Consider the following 16,760-nt stretch of genomic DNA (forward strand, 5'->3'; position numbering starts at 1 on the left):
TCTCTCCCACTATTTGAGAATCTCCTCTCACAGGACAAGAAGTTACATCTAACAGCATGGTTTCTAACTGGTTCCGACAAATGGAACTACAGTGCTCAGTATCAGTGAGGCATATTTTACTGAATAGCAGAAAACCTGCCACTAGGAAAACTTACCTCCAGAAGTGGCATAGATTCTCCTTATGGTGTCAACAGAGACAAATCAACGCAGCAGTAGTGCCTATCCCCATCCTACTGGACCACCTCCTGGAAATAAAAAAAGCAGGACTATCAATGAGCTCACTTAAAGTACACCTACCTGCTATTACTACCTTCCACGATCTCATAGAGGATACCACAATCTTTGCACACTTGTGAAACATTTAATGACTGGTATACAAAACATGTATCCTGATATATGGTCTGCCCACAGTACTTTGGGACCTCAATTTAGTCCTAAGGACCATTATCAAGCCACCATTCGAGCCCTTCGTGACTTTTTCGTTATTACACGTGTCAATGAAGGTATCATTTCTAATAGCAATTACATCGGCATGCATAAGTGAGCTCACAGCACTTATGGGCCCACCCATTGTATCCAATATTTCATAAAGATAAAGTAACACTATGACCTCATCCTAAATTTCGCCCCAAGGTGTTATCAGCATTCCACCTTAACCAAAACATTTATTTACCTATGTTTTATCCAAAACTCCACGTTAATATACGGGATGAAGTCCTCCACACACTGGATGTCAGATGAGCCATTGCATTTTACCTAGAAAGAACAAAACCCTTTAGGAAATCTCCCAAACGTTTTGTGTCCAATACAGAACTCTCCAAAGGTGATGCCATATCCACCGAAAGGCTATCAAAGTGGGTTTCCAGCTGTATCCGCACATCCTATACACAGTCAGGGGTAACACCACCCCAAACAGTCAGGGAACATTCGACTAGATCAACGTCTATATCTGCAGCCTTCTTGCATAACGTGCCAATCATGGAAATATGCAATGCAGCTACCTGGGCTTTGTCCCAGACTTTCATAAATCATTACGCAATCAATCAGGCATCAAGACATGATGCAGCAATCAGACTTTCAGTACTCTCATCCATTCAACCTAACATCTCTGAAGTTCCCTCTGCCAGTTGAGGGCACTGCTCGAGAGTCACCTGGAGTGGAGCACCCACAGGGACACTACTTGAAGAAGAAAAGAGGGTTACTCAACTTGTGCAGTAACTGACGTTTTTTTAAATGTGTTCTTCACAAAGAGAGTTGGGGAAGCTACATACTTTTGTACACAGTGTTTTACAAGGACACGGTGCAGCTTAGGCCACACCCTAAATTATGCTCCAAAATGGTATATGATTTCCACCTCAATCAGTCGATATGTTTACTGGTCCTCTTTCCAAAACCACATGCTCACAAAGAAGAACAAAAGCTCCACACTTTGGATGTTCACTGAGCCTTGGCCTTTTACCTAGATAAAACAAAACCCCTTTAGGTATCTTCCCATCCATTTGTCTCCTATGCAGAACAAATAGAAGGGATTCCTGTAATAGCGCAACAGCTTTCCAAATAGATCACCAGCTTCATTGTCACATGCTACAAGGCCAAGGGTCATCATGCCTCCAGAGAAACTGTCTATGCATTCAAACAGAGCACACACAGCCTCTAAAGCATTTATGGGAAACATCCCTAATATGTACAGCCGGAAAGTGGTGATATAGTCTACAGTCCACATATTTGCTAGATATTATTCAATTACTACTCCATCAGGGGAAGATATGGGGAAAGTGGTCCTGAAGTCCCTCTTCCAATGAAACGTCTAACCCCAGCTTCATCAAAAAGAACTTGGGATTCACCTAGTGTAATGGACATGTGCAACATATCTTGAAGAACAAGAGTTACAAGAAGGTAACTGTTTCTTGCCATATTGAAAATGGCACCAGAGAAGCCAAGAACTAGGAGCCCCAACTAGGGTAAATCAATTATCTCTGGAATACTGTGATGGGGTGTACATGGTCTTTCCTGACCCCCTACTGGAGGCCCTGTGGTCCTGCTACACTCCACCCCAGGAAGGAGCAGTGGAGGTGGGTCTTCCAAGGAGAGGCCTCATGGAAGCAGCCAATCAGAGCCCAGCAGGCTCAGGTAAAAGGAACTGCACGGCTTTAGCAGGTCATTTCCTGGCTGGGGGTAGAGGGGCAAGGAAGGGTGCTCCGCTTTTGCCAAAAGAGCTTAATGGGCTGCATTTGCTAAACCTGGGAGTGAGAAGACCTGGGAATTCTAACCCGTAAAGCAGGGGTGGCCAAACTTACTGCCCCCCCCCTCCCCCAAGACTCTCTTCCCTATTGGGCAGAATCCTGTAGTCTCACCACCCTGCTGCAGGGCAGAAGCTAAGAGCTCCCCACCTTAGTATAGTAGGTGGAGAATGGGGGGCATAAGGGACTCCACAAGCCACACTTAAACTATAAAAGAGACGCTTGCGGCTCACGAGCCACAATTTGACCGCCCCTGCCATAAGGTAATGGATGGAGATAAAGGAACCAGGTTGGAAGAGATCCATGGAATGCAGCAGCAACTAATTAAAGAAAGCAGTGTGTGGCTGCCATTTATAGGGTCTCTGGATTGAATCTAGAGTAGTGGGCAGGCCCAGGTTCGGCCACTGACAAAGTGGCCTAAGTGACTGGCCTGGGTTCTGCCACTGACAAAGTGGCTGAGAGGTGACAAGGGTCCTTAGAAGAGCTGGATTTAAAGGGCCCAGAGATGGTGCTAAGAACCCTGATGAGGGCATACAGTTTTTTTGACACTCCAGAAGGAGTCCATTTTGATTGTGTGACTTGGCTGGAGGGCTGAGCCACTGAAGACCTGCCTAGCAAGGTCAGCAACCTACAGGGACACAAGCAGGGAAGATTGCAGTGCCACAGTCAGCCACTAGGAGGCCTTCAGCAGGTGAGTGCCCCCATCACAGAATTTCTGCCATGCAGCACTGGGTATGATGGTCTAGGTCTGTGCCAAACACTGAGAACTGCCATGCTTGGTATATTACATAGGCACACAATGCTGAGACTAGGGTGGGAAGCTGTGAATTGGCATGTTCAGTGCTCCTCATGATACATAGTTGGGAGCTGAGAACAGACATGTTCCAAACCTGTACCTAGTAAACAGTGCTGAGATGAAGATGAGTGAACAGAGAGACTCACAAGCACTTATACTGGGGAGGGGCTTGAGAACACCCACTGAGATGAATAGAAGAGTTCACACCTTTCAGAGCTATTGTTTTAGGTAGTTTTCATCTCCATGGGGTGATCTCATTCATCTGAGAGCATTTCATTGAGATGAATGTGCCACTTCACACCTCTCTGAACCACTGAGGCTGCATGGATGTGCAGAGCCTCTTTCCCGTACACTAGGCCCAGGTTTGGAACAGAGACTCTGCATGTCCACTCTGCCTACTGTTCCTGATTCTAAGTGATACATCCACAGTTCACACCATCTTCCTTCCTTCCTGTGGTCCTTCCAAGGTTAGCAAGGACATGGAATGGCAAGGAGAATGGTGGAGCTGGTAGTTGAATGACGTGTGGGATGAGGCTCAGAACAGTGGGAGTGAGGGGGTGTTTAGAATAATTGGCATGGTATAGCAGCAATATTGTGTGGTAGAGGAGCATGTGAGGGGTTAGAGCAGTGGATAAAATATGAGGCGTCAGAGCAGTGAGGGAGAATTTGAGGGAGCATTGGAGCAATGCAGCAGGTGGGAGGGAACAAGCTGGGGGCTCTGCCCCTCTGCTAACTTTTGCCTCTTATGCTCACAACTGCTGAGCTCTGAAGGCCTAGCACACCCCTAGCTGACCCTTACTGGTGTATTTTAGTAAACCAGTAACACTTTATGCAAATCACCCCCACTGTCAAAAATCTTTTTCATAAGATTGGTTTCTGTCTGTATAGACCTTTCCACAAGTCTATTTGATTGGGGGTAATTTAGAATTGATATTTTGTGATGAAAATCCCAATCTATGGCAAATTGCCTAAAACCTGCACTAGAAAATTGTGGCCTATTATCACTAAAGACTTCATCTGGAGTTCCATGTCTGGAGAAGATTCCCTTCATGCCAGCTATCCCATAAGTATGGCCTACATTCTTTCTTCCTAGAGGTATACCTTTACCCATATTAAGACAAAGCCCTGGTTGGGATGATATAGCTGAGGTTAGTCCTGCTTTGAGCAGGGGGTTGGACTAGATGACCTCCTGAGGTCCCTTCCAACTCTAATATTCTATGATTCTATGATTCTAAGATGCATCTTTTAGTTTGCACCCAGTTTATCAAGTGATCCAGATGGTTCTGTATTGCTTAATTTTTTTATGATGATGATTTTGTGTTTTATTTCAAGTTATGGATAAAAGTGTTAAATAGTGTAAGATCATTTATTGGCATAGTAAATGGAGTGTTTTGCCTGTTTCCATAATTGTGATTTTTATTTTCTGATGAGGGAAAATATTTTTTCCAGTACCAGGACTTGGACATGACTGAACCTAAGTCTTCCTGGTTCAAGAATTGCCCCTCCTGTGAAGTGGCCATGCCACTGAATGATGGCTACAAGAGATTCCCTTTTTTGTCTTGGGGATGGGCACATCCCCAATAAATGCTCTATTTGTTGGTTGTTTTTTGAAAAGCACCTAAAGGCAAGAAACACTCATCTCTAAGTGTTTCTCTTAGCTAGATCTCTATGAAGTCTTCATCAGATCTAGTCAAGCAAGACCCCTCTTGACCTGCACCATCCAAGTCCAGAAGTGCCCTGAACTCATGAGCTCCATCTTCTAAAATGGCACTGACTGTGAACTCTGGTAGGGCTGTGAGGCTGTGTGTCCAACATGGAAATAAAGGAGCACTGCTCTTCTGGGAAGCATAATGACAGATCCCTACAGCTGACCTGAGTAAAAAGAGATTGAAAATCATCTCAGCATTCCCACTCTAAGGGGACTGTACAGCTTAAATCAAGTACCGCTGGAGCCCTGAGGGAGCACAGTGTCAGAGTCTCAGCACTGTCTCTGGGTGAGATGAATTGCCTCTGGTACCAAATCTGCAATGCCAATGATTCATTTGACATCAATTACCTTGGGCTTTGGCTGTTCTGGCACATCAACCCCTGCTCCAGTTTTCACGGCACTGTCTCACAGTACAAAAGGCTATAAACTGGGGGCTATAAACTGTTTAATTGCTCTGCTCACGCTAAGAGGGCTGGAGCCTATTGTTACCTGCCCCAGCCAGGAGCATGAGGTCCATAGACTGTTGAAGTGCTTCACCCATGCCCACAGGGCCAGAGCCATAGACTTTTCTGTGTGTGACTTTTCTTCCCCAACCTGGATGCCAGAGCTACCAGCTGTCTGGTGGTTTGTTGATTCCTCTTTTTTGGAGACCTGAACTGACAGCTGAGTGATTGTGCAGCCACAAGGTAGAACACCCGGTGAACAGCCCATGCACATACCAATTCCCTGATGCCACCTGACCTGCCCCTGAGAGGGAGGATGGTTACACACCAGCAGGAAAATTGCAGAGATACGGGCACTTATGGTGGGCCCTCCTTATATGATATCCCATAAAGATAAGGATACCTTTAGGCCCCATCCCAAATTCTTTCCTACTCATCAATTTTCATTTGAATGAAATAATCCATTTCCCAGTTTTCTTTCCTAAATGATGTTCTAATCAGGGTTGCGTACTTTAGATGTCCTTAGAACACTATTGTATTTACATAGGACTAGACAATTTAGGGTCTCTCAGAGACTCTTTATAGCATTTGTAGATATTTTAAAAGGCCAAGTTATTTCAATTCAAAGACTATTGAAATGGGTGTCTAGTTGCATTAGGGTCCGTTATGAGCTAGCCAACTTAGATCCCATAACACACGTTAGGACTTGCTTCACTAAGGTTCAGACAGCTTCCACTGGTTCCTTGAGAAGTGTGCACATCTGAGAGATACGCAGAGCGCTACTTGGGATTCAATCCATAACTACAAAACATTATTGGAGCATACAGATCTAGTGCTTCTTTTGGCAGAGCTGTTGTGTAGTCTTTAAGTAAACTCATCAGGTTACTGCTTGTGAGTCACCAAAAATGAAATGTGTGTGACCAATACATCTAGAAGAACCAGTTACTATAAGATAAATAGCCATTTCTTTTGGAAGAGAATAAAAACCTCATACATCAGAGATTAAGTCAGTCTCTAATTATAAAGAATTAGAGTGAGACCTTGATGGGGCAGATTATGCTCCATCAGCCTAATGTGGGTTCCTTGCACCTTTCTCTGAAGCATCTTGTGTTGGCCACTGTTGGAAAGAAATAGTTGACTAGGTGGACCATGAGTTTGATCCAATCTTACAATTCCTATGTTCATAACACAAAGCATAATGAGATTTGTCTCAAGAAAGATCTTGTTAGTGATTTTACATTTTGCAAAGAAGTATTTAAAGTACAATGTCTCTTTTTTCCCCTCCAGCACACTCTTTCCTCCGCTACAGCGTTTTTTTTGATGGAAGCAGCTGACTTCTTGAGCATTAATACTTGTGAAAAGGTAGATTTGTAGCTTAAACTTCAGAAGATTCCCCACCACGCAAAAGTTCAGATTTAGAATTGTTTGTGTCCCAGTTAATTAATGCAGTTACTTAATCTGTTTAAGACTTTTTAAAATATGCTATATGTACTTGTTAGTTATTTTTTGCTTTAAAAATAAATATATGACTAAATTACTTGTATTTTTTAAAATGGGACAAATATGGAATTTTAATTTTAAAAAACCCTTCCAATTATAGTGAGAGTCCTGTGGCACCTTAAAGATTGACATTTATTTGGGCATAAGTTTTTGTGGGCAGAAACCCATTTTGTTGGATTTAAGCTATGCCCAAATAAATGTGTTAGTCTTTAAGATGCCACAGAACTCTTGCTGTTTTGCTAAAAACAGACTAATACAGCTACCCCTCTGAAACCTTCCAATTACATGGCCTTAATAAAAACATCTTATTAATGAGGAAGTGTCAATTACTTTTACTGAGATGAAGTAAACATTTGTTTCACAAAGATTAGAGACAGATGAAGCATTTTGGATGTGATTTTTTTCCCACTGCACTGCACCTTATATAATTATTTAAAACTGTGCATAGTAAGTATAAAACACTATTCTGATTTCACAACATTTATGTGGCAGTGAAAATTGGACACATTTATGCCTCCTTCTTCAGAAGTTATGATCTGGAGGCACGAATTACTAGATGAATTTATATCATTATTTGTATTTATATCATCATATATTATATCATTGTGCTATGGGATACTCTCATATAATTTAAGGCCAGAAGGAAACATGAGTGTGCCCTTGTTGTCAAGAAGTATAATGACATATTGGGCTGTATTAGTAGGAGCATTGCCAACAGATTGAGGGAAGTGATTATTCCCTCTATTTAGCATTGGTAAAGGCACATTTGTAGTATTGTGCCAAGTTTGGGCCTCCCACTACTGGAAGGATGTGGACAAATTGGAGAGAGTCCAGCCGAGGGCAACGAAAATGATTAAGGGGCTGGGGCACATGACTTATGAGGAGAGGCTGAGGGAACTGGGCTTATGTAGTCTGCAGAAGAGAAGACTGAGGTAGGATTTGATAGCATCTTTCAACTACCTAAAGGGGGGTTCCAAAGAGGATGGAGCTAAACTGTTTTCAGTGGTGGCAGATGACAGAGCAAGGGGCAATGGTCTCAAGTTGCAGTGGGGGAGGTTTAAGTTGGATATTAGGAACATCTGTTTCACTAGCAGAGTGGTGAAGCACTGGAATGGGTTACCTAGTGAGGTAGTGGAATCTCAGTCCTTAGCGGTTTTAAAGGTGTGGCTTGACAAAGCCCTGGCTGGGATGATTTAGTTAAAGTTGGTACTGCTTTGAGCAGGGGTTGGACTAGATGACCTCCTGAGGTCCCTTCTAACTCTAATCTTCTATGATTCTATGACATTAAGTTTTAAATGCATTTCAGGGGCCAGAATACAGAGATCTCCATCTGCTTCATACAATGGCAAACACACTAGGAAATTCATGCCAAATGTTAGAAATATATTGATTGAGAAACACAATGAAATTTCAGTGAAACTGAATGATAGTCTGAATGAATCTGGAATGATAGTCACTTTTCTGATTTTGGCAAAACAGACTGATACGGACAGGAGAGGAGAGATAGGATAGTAAAAGTTGGGGGGAAATATCGCTTTTGTTGATATTCTCAGGATACAGGGCAGCTTAGTGAGTCATGGACAGATGCTTTGGGCTGGGAGGTTGGCCATGACAGCATTTGCTCTGGACCACAGCTTACATCCCCAGCCAGGGACATCCTTCACTGGTCTTTCTCTGGCTGAACAGAGCTGACAGGGCTATCTCAGCTTATTGTGCTGATGCTTTGCAGTGAAGATCATTTCAGTATCAGGTGAACAGCAGAGAGAGAGTGAGAGAGAGGACAGAAAGAAGATAATGGGGGGAGAGAAAAGGAAACACCAGAGAGAGGAAGATAAAGCAGGATCTCATGTGTCAGGATGGGGTCCTTGCTGATGTAGCTTTGATGATGAGGCATCCCAAATGGTCAAAGGTCAGGGTCTGGGTGTCACAATGAACATCTTTTCACGCTAACTGAAGTAATGGTAGTAGTCCTTTCTTTCACCCTCCTCCAAGTTTCCTTTTTAGGGTCTTAAAAAGGTGATGGGCAGAATAGTCCATCTTCTCACTATTTTGTCCACCACTTAGGCCTAATTTCCAAAGCACCAGTTTTGGTCCTTTGATTTCCACTCCCCTACTCTTCTTATTTACAAGTCATAACCTTAACACAGTCTTTTGGTGGTATCAGTAGACTCTCTCTGTTTAAATTAGTCTTTCAGTCTCCTTCTTACATCTTTTTTTAAACAATTTTGTACAACAGATCATTGTGACAATTCATGAACCTCTACTCACTTTCCTCCAGGTAGGATCACAGTTCAGATAGACTTGCTAGGCCCCAATTATTACAACAGACCTGTAGGGGGTGCGCGCTGGTGGCACTCCCTAATGTCAATATCCAAGGGAGGCCACACCTCCCGGCGCCTATGCACCAGAGGTGGACCTGCCCCTGGTTCGCTGGCCCCCAGGGGATAAACTCCTGGTGGACCAGCGTCTGTCCATATCCCGAGTTAACGAGAGCCTGCACCTGCTGATCGGGGAGTCTTACGGGGATTGTGACTGTGGGTCCGAGATGCCTCCGGGCCTGCCCTTCCCCAGTGCATACCAGGCCGAATGCACCGTCCATTGTGGGGCAGTCTCCTTGTAAGTGGCCTAAGTGGTCACAAGTGAAGCAGGGACCAACCTCTGTGGGTCCCGGTTGGGCTCTGGTATCATGGGCCTGGTTGGGCAGGCAGTGTGAGGCCAAGGCCCATTCTGGACCACGACTAGGTGGACCTCGATGACAGCTGGGGTTGGTGGCACTGGAGACCAGTGCCGCCTGCCCCCCGTGTCCAGGCTTGGCTTGTCAGGGCGCCAGGGTTGAGGCGGAGGTTCAGGTATGCGGGGACTCAGGGCTGTCATGGAGGTCCCAAGAGCTGGAGGGGCCTCAGCTGCTAGGAAGTCCTCCATAAGACACACCACGTCGTTCAGCGTGGCCCGGCAGTGGCGCATGACCCAGGTCCTCCATTGCGGTGGCAAGATCTGGAGGAACTGCACCATTATGATCTGGTCCGCGACTTCCAAGGCCGAGCATTGGCCTGGCTGCAGCCACCACCAACAAGCGTCCTTCAGCTCCTGGGTGACCGCTTGGTCTTCCCTCAAAATTGACGCCTGAAGGTGTCGGTGCTAATGTCCAGGGCATCAAAAATCGCAGCCTTCACTGCCTTATAGTCACGGTCCTCCTCCTCGGAAAGCTCCCAGTAGGTGGCCTGCGGGACTCTGGTTAAGTAGGGGGCCAGCAGGGTGGCTCACTGCGTGGGGGCCCAGCTGGCGGCCGATGCAACCTGCTCAATGGTGACCAGAAAGGCCTCCGGGTTGTCCTCTGCTCCCAGTTTGGTCAGGCAGAGCAGCATCAGGGCCCCACCTGGGCCCATTGTCCCTCCTACAGCCATGCTGCTATGGCTGGGGAACAAGGCAGTCAGCTGCTGGAGGCACTGGCGTTGTTCCTGTTGCTGCAACCCCAGTTCACTGACGAGCTGCTGGTGCTGGGCCCCTAGAGTCTGGATCAGCTGTTGCTGTTGCTGTAGTTGGGCCACTTGCTGTTGTTGCTGGGTCTCGACCCACCACTGTTGTAGCTTGTCCAGGTCCATCTTGATCGATCGCTTGTGGCTGGCATTGCAGGTCGCCCCCTTGTCATCAAGGGGCAAACATTGCCTGCATTCTCCACCACATGTAGAAGATCCCCTATAAGGGGCAGTGCCGGTGGCTCTCCCTCGGTGTCAATCTCTGAAGGAGGCCACACCTCCCGGTGCTTACGCCTTTCAGGGAGTCCAAATTAAAGGGGCTGCCTCTGGCCCTTAGTAGGGCAAGCCTTGGTTTCAGGCCACTCCTTCGGGGTAATAGTCTCTTGCCCTCACAAGGCAGGCAAACTGTCTGTGGCCTGGCCCTCAGCCAGGGACAGGCAGGCAGCGGGAAACAGCCTTCAGCCCTCAGCAGAGTGAGGCAATAGTCTCGGGCCTAGCCCTCTGGCAGGGTAGGCCGGCAAGGGGAGAAAGCAGTCTCTAGCCCCAGAGGGGCAAGGAAACAGTCTCAGGCCTAGCCTTCTGGCAGGGCAGGCAGACAATGGGGAAACACAGTCTCGAGCCCTGGACAGGGCGAGCAAACCATCTATAGCCTGAGAGGGTGAGGAAACGGTCCAATTTATATATATAGGCAGAGCAGGGCAGGGCAGAAAGTCAGCAGTCTCTAGCCCTTGGCAGGGCAAATCGCTAGTCCACACCCGGCCCTTCAGCAGGGCGTGGCAGGCAGCAAGGGATAGGCTCTGTTCCTCAATGGGCGTTCACCCCCTAGGTCGGGATAGGAAGGGGGGAGGGGGACGCAGGCCCACCCATCTCCACTGTGTCCCAGCCCAGGGCCCTGTCAGTGACGGGGTATCCCATCACTGGGTCAGTGAGGCTCCAGCCGAAACACTCTGACTCAGAGTGAGTGCAAGCTCAGCCAGACCATAGTCAGCTTCCCTGGACTTCTTCCTCCCACACTCTCCCTAGAGTACCTGGTCTCCTGCGCCATTCCTCGTCACTTGATGGCAGGTCCAGGAACTGTTCGGGGTCCTCTGTGGAGGGCAGTTCCGCTAGGTCCCAGGGTCTGTGTGTCCCTTCTGTCTCACCGGGGGTTGGCAGCTTGGGTAGCTCCTCCAGGTCTTCAGGGCCCCAGGCAGTAGGCAGCTCCAGCAGCCTATGACCTCCAGGTCATAGGATCCAGTGGTCTCCTTCAGCTTGTCTGGTTCAGGCAGCTCCTTCAGATCCTCAGGGCCCCACGCTGTGGGTAGATCCAGCAGCCTCTCCTCCGGGTAGCGGTCGGGTGTGGCCATACACTCAAGCACCAAGGGAGAAGCGTCCTTCTCGCTCAGCCACTGGGGCCTGACTGAGCGGGCAGGCCTGGGTTTTATAGGCCTAGCCCTGCCTACCTGCTTCCGGTCAGGTGAGCATTTCAGGATTCCAACTCCCAGGGTGGGTTTGGCTCTCCCTTGGTGTCAGTCTCCGACAGACGCCATACATCCCGGCTATAAGACCCCTTTCAAGCTGATAGCAACTTGCTCCTGTGACAGACTGTACCCCTGTATTCACACCCTACACACTATTGTAATAATCTTTGTACAAAGTATGCCTCTTAAGGTATTATTTGAAAACTCATAATTTGCTGATCAGTATGATCCTGATAAAATATGTGTGGCAACATTGTATGTGAAGTTATAAGATTCCACGGAATGATGTTATTAACACATGTTCTAAAACCCACACCCCTTCCCAAACTAGGGTTGGCAAACAGGTCTGTCCTAAACAAAGAAATGTGTGCTTTGCATAATTTTCATTAAGTAGTAAGCAGGAATCAAAAAGGAAGGGAAATAAAGGAAGCTCAAACAGGTGAGGAAAAGCAGCAGGGAATATCTTTCCACATAGATTTTTTTGTCTCCTGGTATCCAGCTAGAAATGTTTTTCAAGAGAGGGACTGAAACTATAAAAAGGAGGGCAAACACCCCAAGGCACCCCTCCCTCTCTCCCTGTGCATATCTGTGTACCTTCAGGGCAGCATAGTTCAAACTGCTGACCAGAGCAGTCAGGATGGGCATTGGGGGTCACCTGGAGGCCAATTATGGTGACGTAACCAAGCATCGTGACTACACTCACACTGTGTCAGTCTAACTATGTTGCAAAAAGCCCCATGTCTCTCGTTGAGGTGGTTTTATTATGTTGGCATAGCAGGAGAGTTATATCGGGGGGAGGAGCATTTCAGTGTGTACACCTCCATTATTTTGTCAATGAAAACTGACTTTTGTTGACAAAACCTTGTAGTATAGAAAAGGCCTAAATCTCTCCTTTTGAAGCTGTTCCACTTTACATGAAATATTTAAGTCATTGGGCAGAAAGCAGGTTGCAGCTTGGCATATATATCAGGATGCTTACACTTTAAACAAGCTGGCAAGAATTAAATTTAAAATAAATAAAACAGTTGTGTCTGATGTGGATGCTCAATTGCAGGCTGATTTGGTCAACATGGTTCCCTGCTCTAACTACAATGATGGTCATAAATGCATTTTAACAGCAATAGACATTTGTCTAAATACACCAGGGCAGTAACCTTAAAGAATAAGACCAAGAGAGATATGGTGGAGGTGTTTAAATATATTTTCAGCCAATGTCAGGTGTCTCAAAAATTGCAGACAGACTGAAGAAAAGAGGTTTTTAAACAAAGCTTTAAATATTTTGGTAAAACAGCAAGGTGTACACCATTTTGTTACCAATAAAGAAGTTGAGGCAGGAGATGTTTGAAGTTTAACAGAACTTTATAATCGAAGTTATGACATTATTTTATTGATCATAGCACTTTTTGATACATTGATGGCCTTAATATACAGTTACAACAGAAATTATCATGGAGCATGTGGAAAACATAGGTCTATGGGGACAGTTTTAAAGTCACCACAATTTTTTTTTTTTTTTAAGAAAGATGACGTGAGAGTATCTAAATTCAAAGGGGCTGTTAAAAAGGCATAGCAGCAAACTTTTTCTGAGGAAACATTTATCGTGTCTGGGGTTTCATGCTGAGAGCAGAGGGTTGTGTACACATTAATATAGCTGAGGTTAGTCCTGCTTTGAGCAGGGGGTTGGACTAGATGACCTCCTGAGGTCTCTTCCAACTCTAATATTCTATGATTCTATGATTAAAAGATTATGGAGAAGGGGAATTGTTGTAGGGTCATTTTACCCTGAAGACTTACAGAAAGTAAACCTTAAACAGGACTGTGTTTACAGACTGGAAAAGATTCTAGTAAAGAAAGGATGGGGAAGAAACAAGTATTTTCTGGTGAAATTGAAAGGAAGGCCTGAAAAATTTAACAGGTGGGTTAAAGCATCTCAAATTCAAGACATCTGATAAGGGTAGACATGACCAAGAGAGTTTTATGTCAGCTTTCTTAGTAGCACATCTGTGGGGGCTTTTCCTCAAAATACTAGTTCCAATGTTACAATACAGCTGGCTAAGCTTTTAAATTTGATAGGTAATTGAGATGTCACGTTATCAGAAATTCATTATTGTCATTCATGGAACATGATTTCTCCTGATTTACCATTTGTGATAGCACCAAAAAGAGAGAGCCAGTACTACTATGTCAAAGCAGATTTTTATTCAGGCATGCAGCATTTACTAGAGAACATCAATTAAATTATCAGCAACATCCCAAGAAACCAGAGGTCAACATAATTTATGATGCAGTGACCAAAGGGTTGGGTTAAAAGCAAAAGCAAATGATGAAAGTATTTTTTTCCATATGAGGTGAATTGGTGGCAATATTGGTAATGATCCCAAATAAGAAATGTAAGGTAGCTCTGTACCCTACAGCCATTACATGTGCATGGATATAATGCAACATCAGTTAGTGGGGAACTACTATGTTGCGCTGTTCCCATCTGTGACAGCAACAATGATTTTGTCACTATCATGTATGATCACCTTACATCCTCATGAGCATGTTGGCACCATTACTGCTGAAATAAAGAGCGATAAGATAAATACCTTTCAGTTTGTTTGGGAAGGTGATCATTAAACTTCATCTTTACCCCAGGAAAGTTGAAGGTTGGTGAGTATAAAAAATTATGGGGACCCCCACTGTAGAGGAATTACTACAATCCCAGGATGGTGATGTCCTCCCAAGGTATCATGGATTACTCGGCATGTATGAGGCCAGTTTGGGGGGGAGAGGGGAATATTCTGAAGTCTTTTAAGAAAAGCAGTGCTGATTCTGAGAAGTAATTATTAAGCCTCACATGAAATCGAACGCAAAAAATATAACTGAAGATGTAATGAACCATGTGCCTAGAGCCATTATAAACAAATAGGCATGCACACAGAATAGGAGGTTTCTGGTCTAGTGCTGATGAGGAGAAAGAGAGTTGAGTCATCCATGTGCCGTCCGGACCGGGAAACTAAAGAAGTGTGCTGCTTGCCTGGAGCTAGGATTAGGGATGTGACAGAGAGACTGCAAAGACTCATCAAGTCCTCAGACCGCTACCCCTTCCTACTTCTCCACGTGGGCACTAATGACACAGCCAAGAATGATCTTGAGCGGATCACTGCAGACTATGTGGCTCTGGGAAAAGAGATAAAGGAGTTTGAAGCGCAAGTGGTGTTCTCATCCATCCTCCCTGTTCAGGGAAAAGACCCAGATAGGGACCGTCACACTGCGGAAGCAAATGCGTGGTTATGCAGGTGGTGTCGAAGAGAGGGCTTTGGATTCTTTGACCAGGAGATGTTGTTCCAGGAAGAAGGATTACTAGGAAGAGATGGGATTCACCTAACGAAGACAGGGAAGAGTATCTTTGCAGACAGGCTGGCTAACCTAGTGAGGAGGCCTTTAAACTAGGTTCAACGGGGGATGGAGACCTAAGCCCGAAGGTAAGTGGGGAAGAGGGACACCACAAGGAAGCAGAAGGAGGAGGGTGCAGCAGGAGAGGCCTCCCGATTCATACTGTGAAAGTAGGCCAATCGGCTACTTATCTCAAGTGCCTGTACACAAATGCAAGAAGCCTGGGAAACAAGCAGGAGGAACTGGAAGTCCTGGCACAATCAAGAAACTACGACGTGATTGGAATAACTGAGACTTGGTGGAGTAACTCACACGACTGGAGCATTGTCATGGATGGGTATAAACTGTTCAGGAAGGACAGGCAGGGGCGAAGGGGTGGAGGAGTTGCACTGTATGTAAGAGAGCACTATGATTGCTCTGAGTTCCAGTATGAAACTGGAGATAAGTCAGCTGAGTGTCTCTGGGTTAAGCTTAGAAGCAAGAACAATAAAGGTGATGTCGTGGTGGGTGTCTGTTATAGACCACCAGACCAGGAGGATGAGGTAGATGAGGCTTTCTGTACTCAACTAGGGGAAGTTTCCAGTTCACAGGACCTAGTTCTCATGGGGGACTTCAATCACCCTGACATCTGCTGGAAAAGCAATACAGCAGAGCACAAACAATCCAGGAAGTTTTTGGAGAGTGTCGCAGACAATTTCCTGGTGCAAGTGCTGGAGCAACCAACTAGGGGCCGTTCTTCTCTTGACCTGCTGCTCACAAACAGGGAAGATTTGGTAGGGGAAGTAGAAGTGGGTGGCAACCTAGGCAGCAGTGACCATGAGATGGTCGAGTTCAGGATTCTGACAAAAGGAAGAAAGGAGAACAGCAGGATACGGACCATGGACTTCAGAAAAGCGGACTTTGACTCCCTCAGGGAACTGATGGGCAGGATTCCCTGGGAGGCTAATATGAGGGGGAAAGGAATCCAAGAGAGCTGGTTGTATTTTAAAGAGACCTTATTGTGGGCACAGGAGCAAACCATCCCGATGTGCGTAAAGAATAGCAAATATGGTAGGCGTCCAGCTTGGCTTAACAAAGAAGTCTTTGGCGAACTTAAACACAAAAAAGAAGCTTACAAGAAGTGGAAGCTAGGTCAGATGACGATGGAGGATTATAAAAATACTGCTCGAACATGCAGGAATGAAATCAGGAAGGCCAAAGCACAATTGGAGTTGCAGCTAGCAAAGGACGTGAAAGGGAACAAGAAAGGGTTTCTACAGGCATGTTGCCAACAAGAGGAAGATTAGGGAAAGTGTGGGCCCCTTAGAGAATGAGGGAGGCAATCTAGTGACAGAGGATGTGGAGAAAGCTGAGGTACTCAATGCCTTTTTTGCCTCTGTCTTCACAGACAAGATCAGCTCCCAGACTACTGTACTGGGTGGCACAGAATGGGAAGGAGGCAAACATCCTGCAGTGCTGAAGAAACAGGTCCAAGACTATTTAGAAGGATTGGACATACACAAGTCCATGGGGCCGGATGCAATGCACCCGAGGGTGCTGAAGGAATTGGCTGAGGTGATTTCAAAGCCATTGGCTATTATCTTTGAAAGCTCGTGGCAACAGGGGGAGGTCCCTGAGGACTGGAAAAAAGCAAATATAGTGCCCATCTTCAAAAAAGGGAGGAAAGAGGATCCAGGGAACTACAGACCGGTCAGCCTCACTTCAATCCCTGGAAAAATCATGGAGCAGGTCCTTAAGAAATCCATTTTAAGGCACTTGG

At 45.8% G+C, this 16,760-nt stretch overlaps 1 protein-coding gene across 1 annotated transcript in view; it reads left to right on the top strand.

Annotated features, from left to right (window-relative positions):
- Positions 1 to 6,552, top strand: part of MAJIN (membrane anchored junction protein) — a gene marked incomplete at its 5' end in the record, with an annotated part of 128,763 nt that extends 122,211 nt beyond the window's left edge. Inside the window, one exon of the mRNA XM_067556303.1 lies at positions 6,475 to 6,552. Coding sequence (XP_067412404.1) covers positions 6,475 to 6,508 — 34 coding nt within the window. The remainder of the gene's footprint in view (positions 1 to 6,474) is intronic.
- Between the last annotated feature and the right edge of the window lie 10,208 nt (positions 6,553 to 16,760).

This window comes from Emydura macquarii, unplaced genomic scaffold (assembly GCF_026122565.2).
Source record: "Emydura macquarii macquarii isolate MOO-44397 ecotype Brisbane River unplaced genomic scaffold, CSIRO-AGI_Emac_v2 contig_1704, whole genome shotgun sequence".
Taxonomy (NCBI): Eukaryota; Metazoa; Chordata; order Testudines; family Chelidae; genus Emydura; species Emydura macquarii.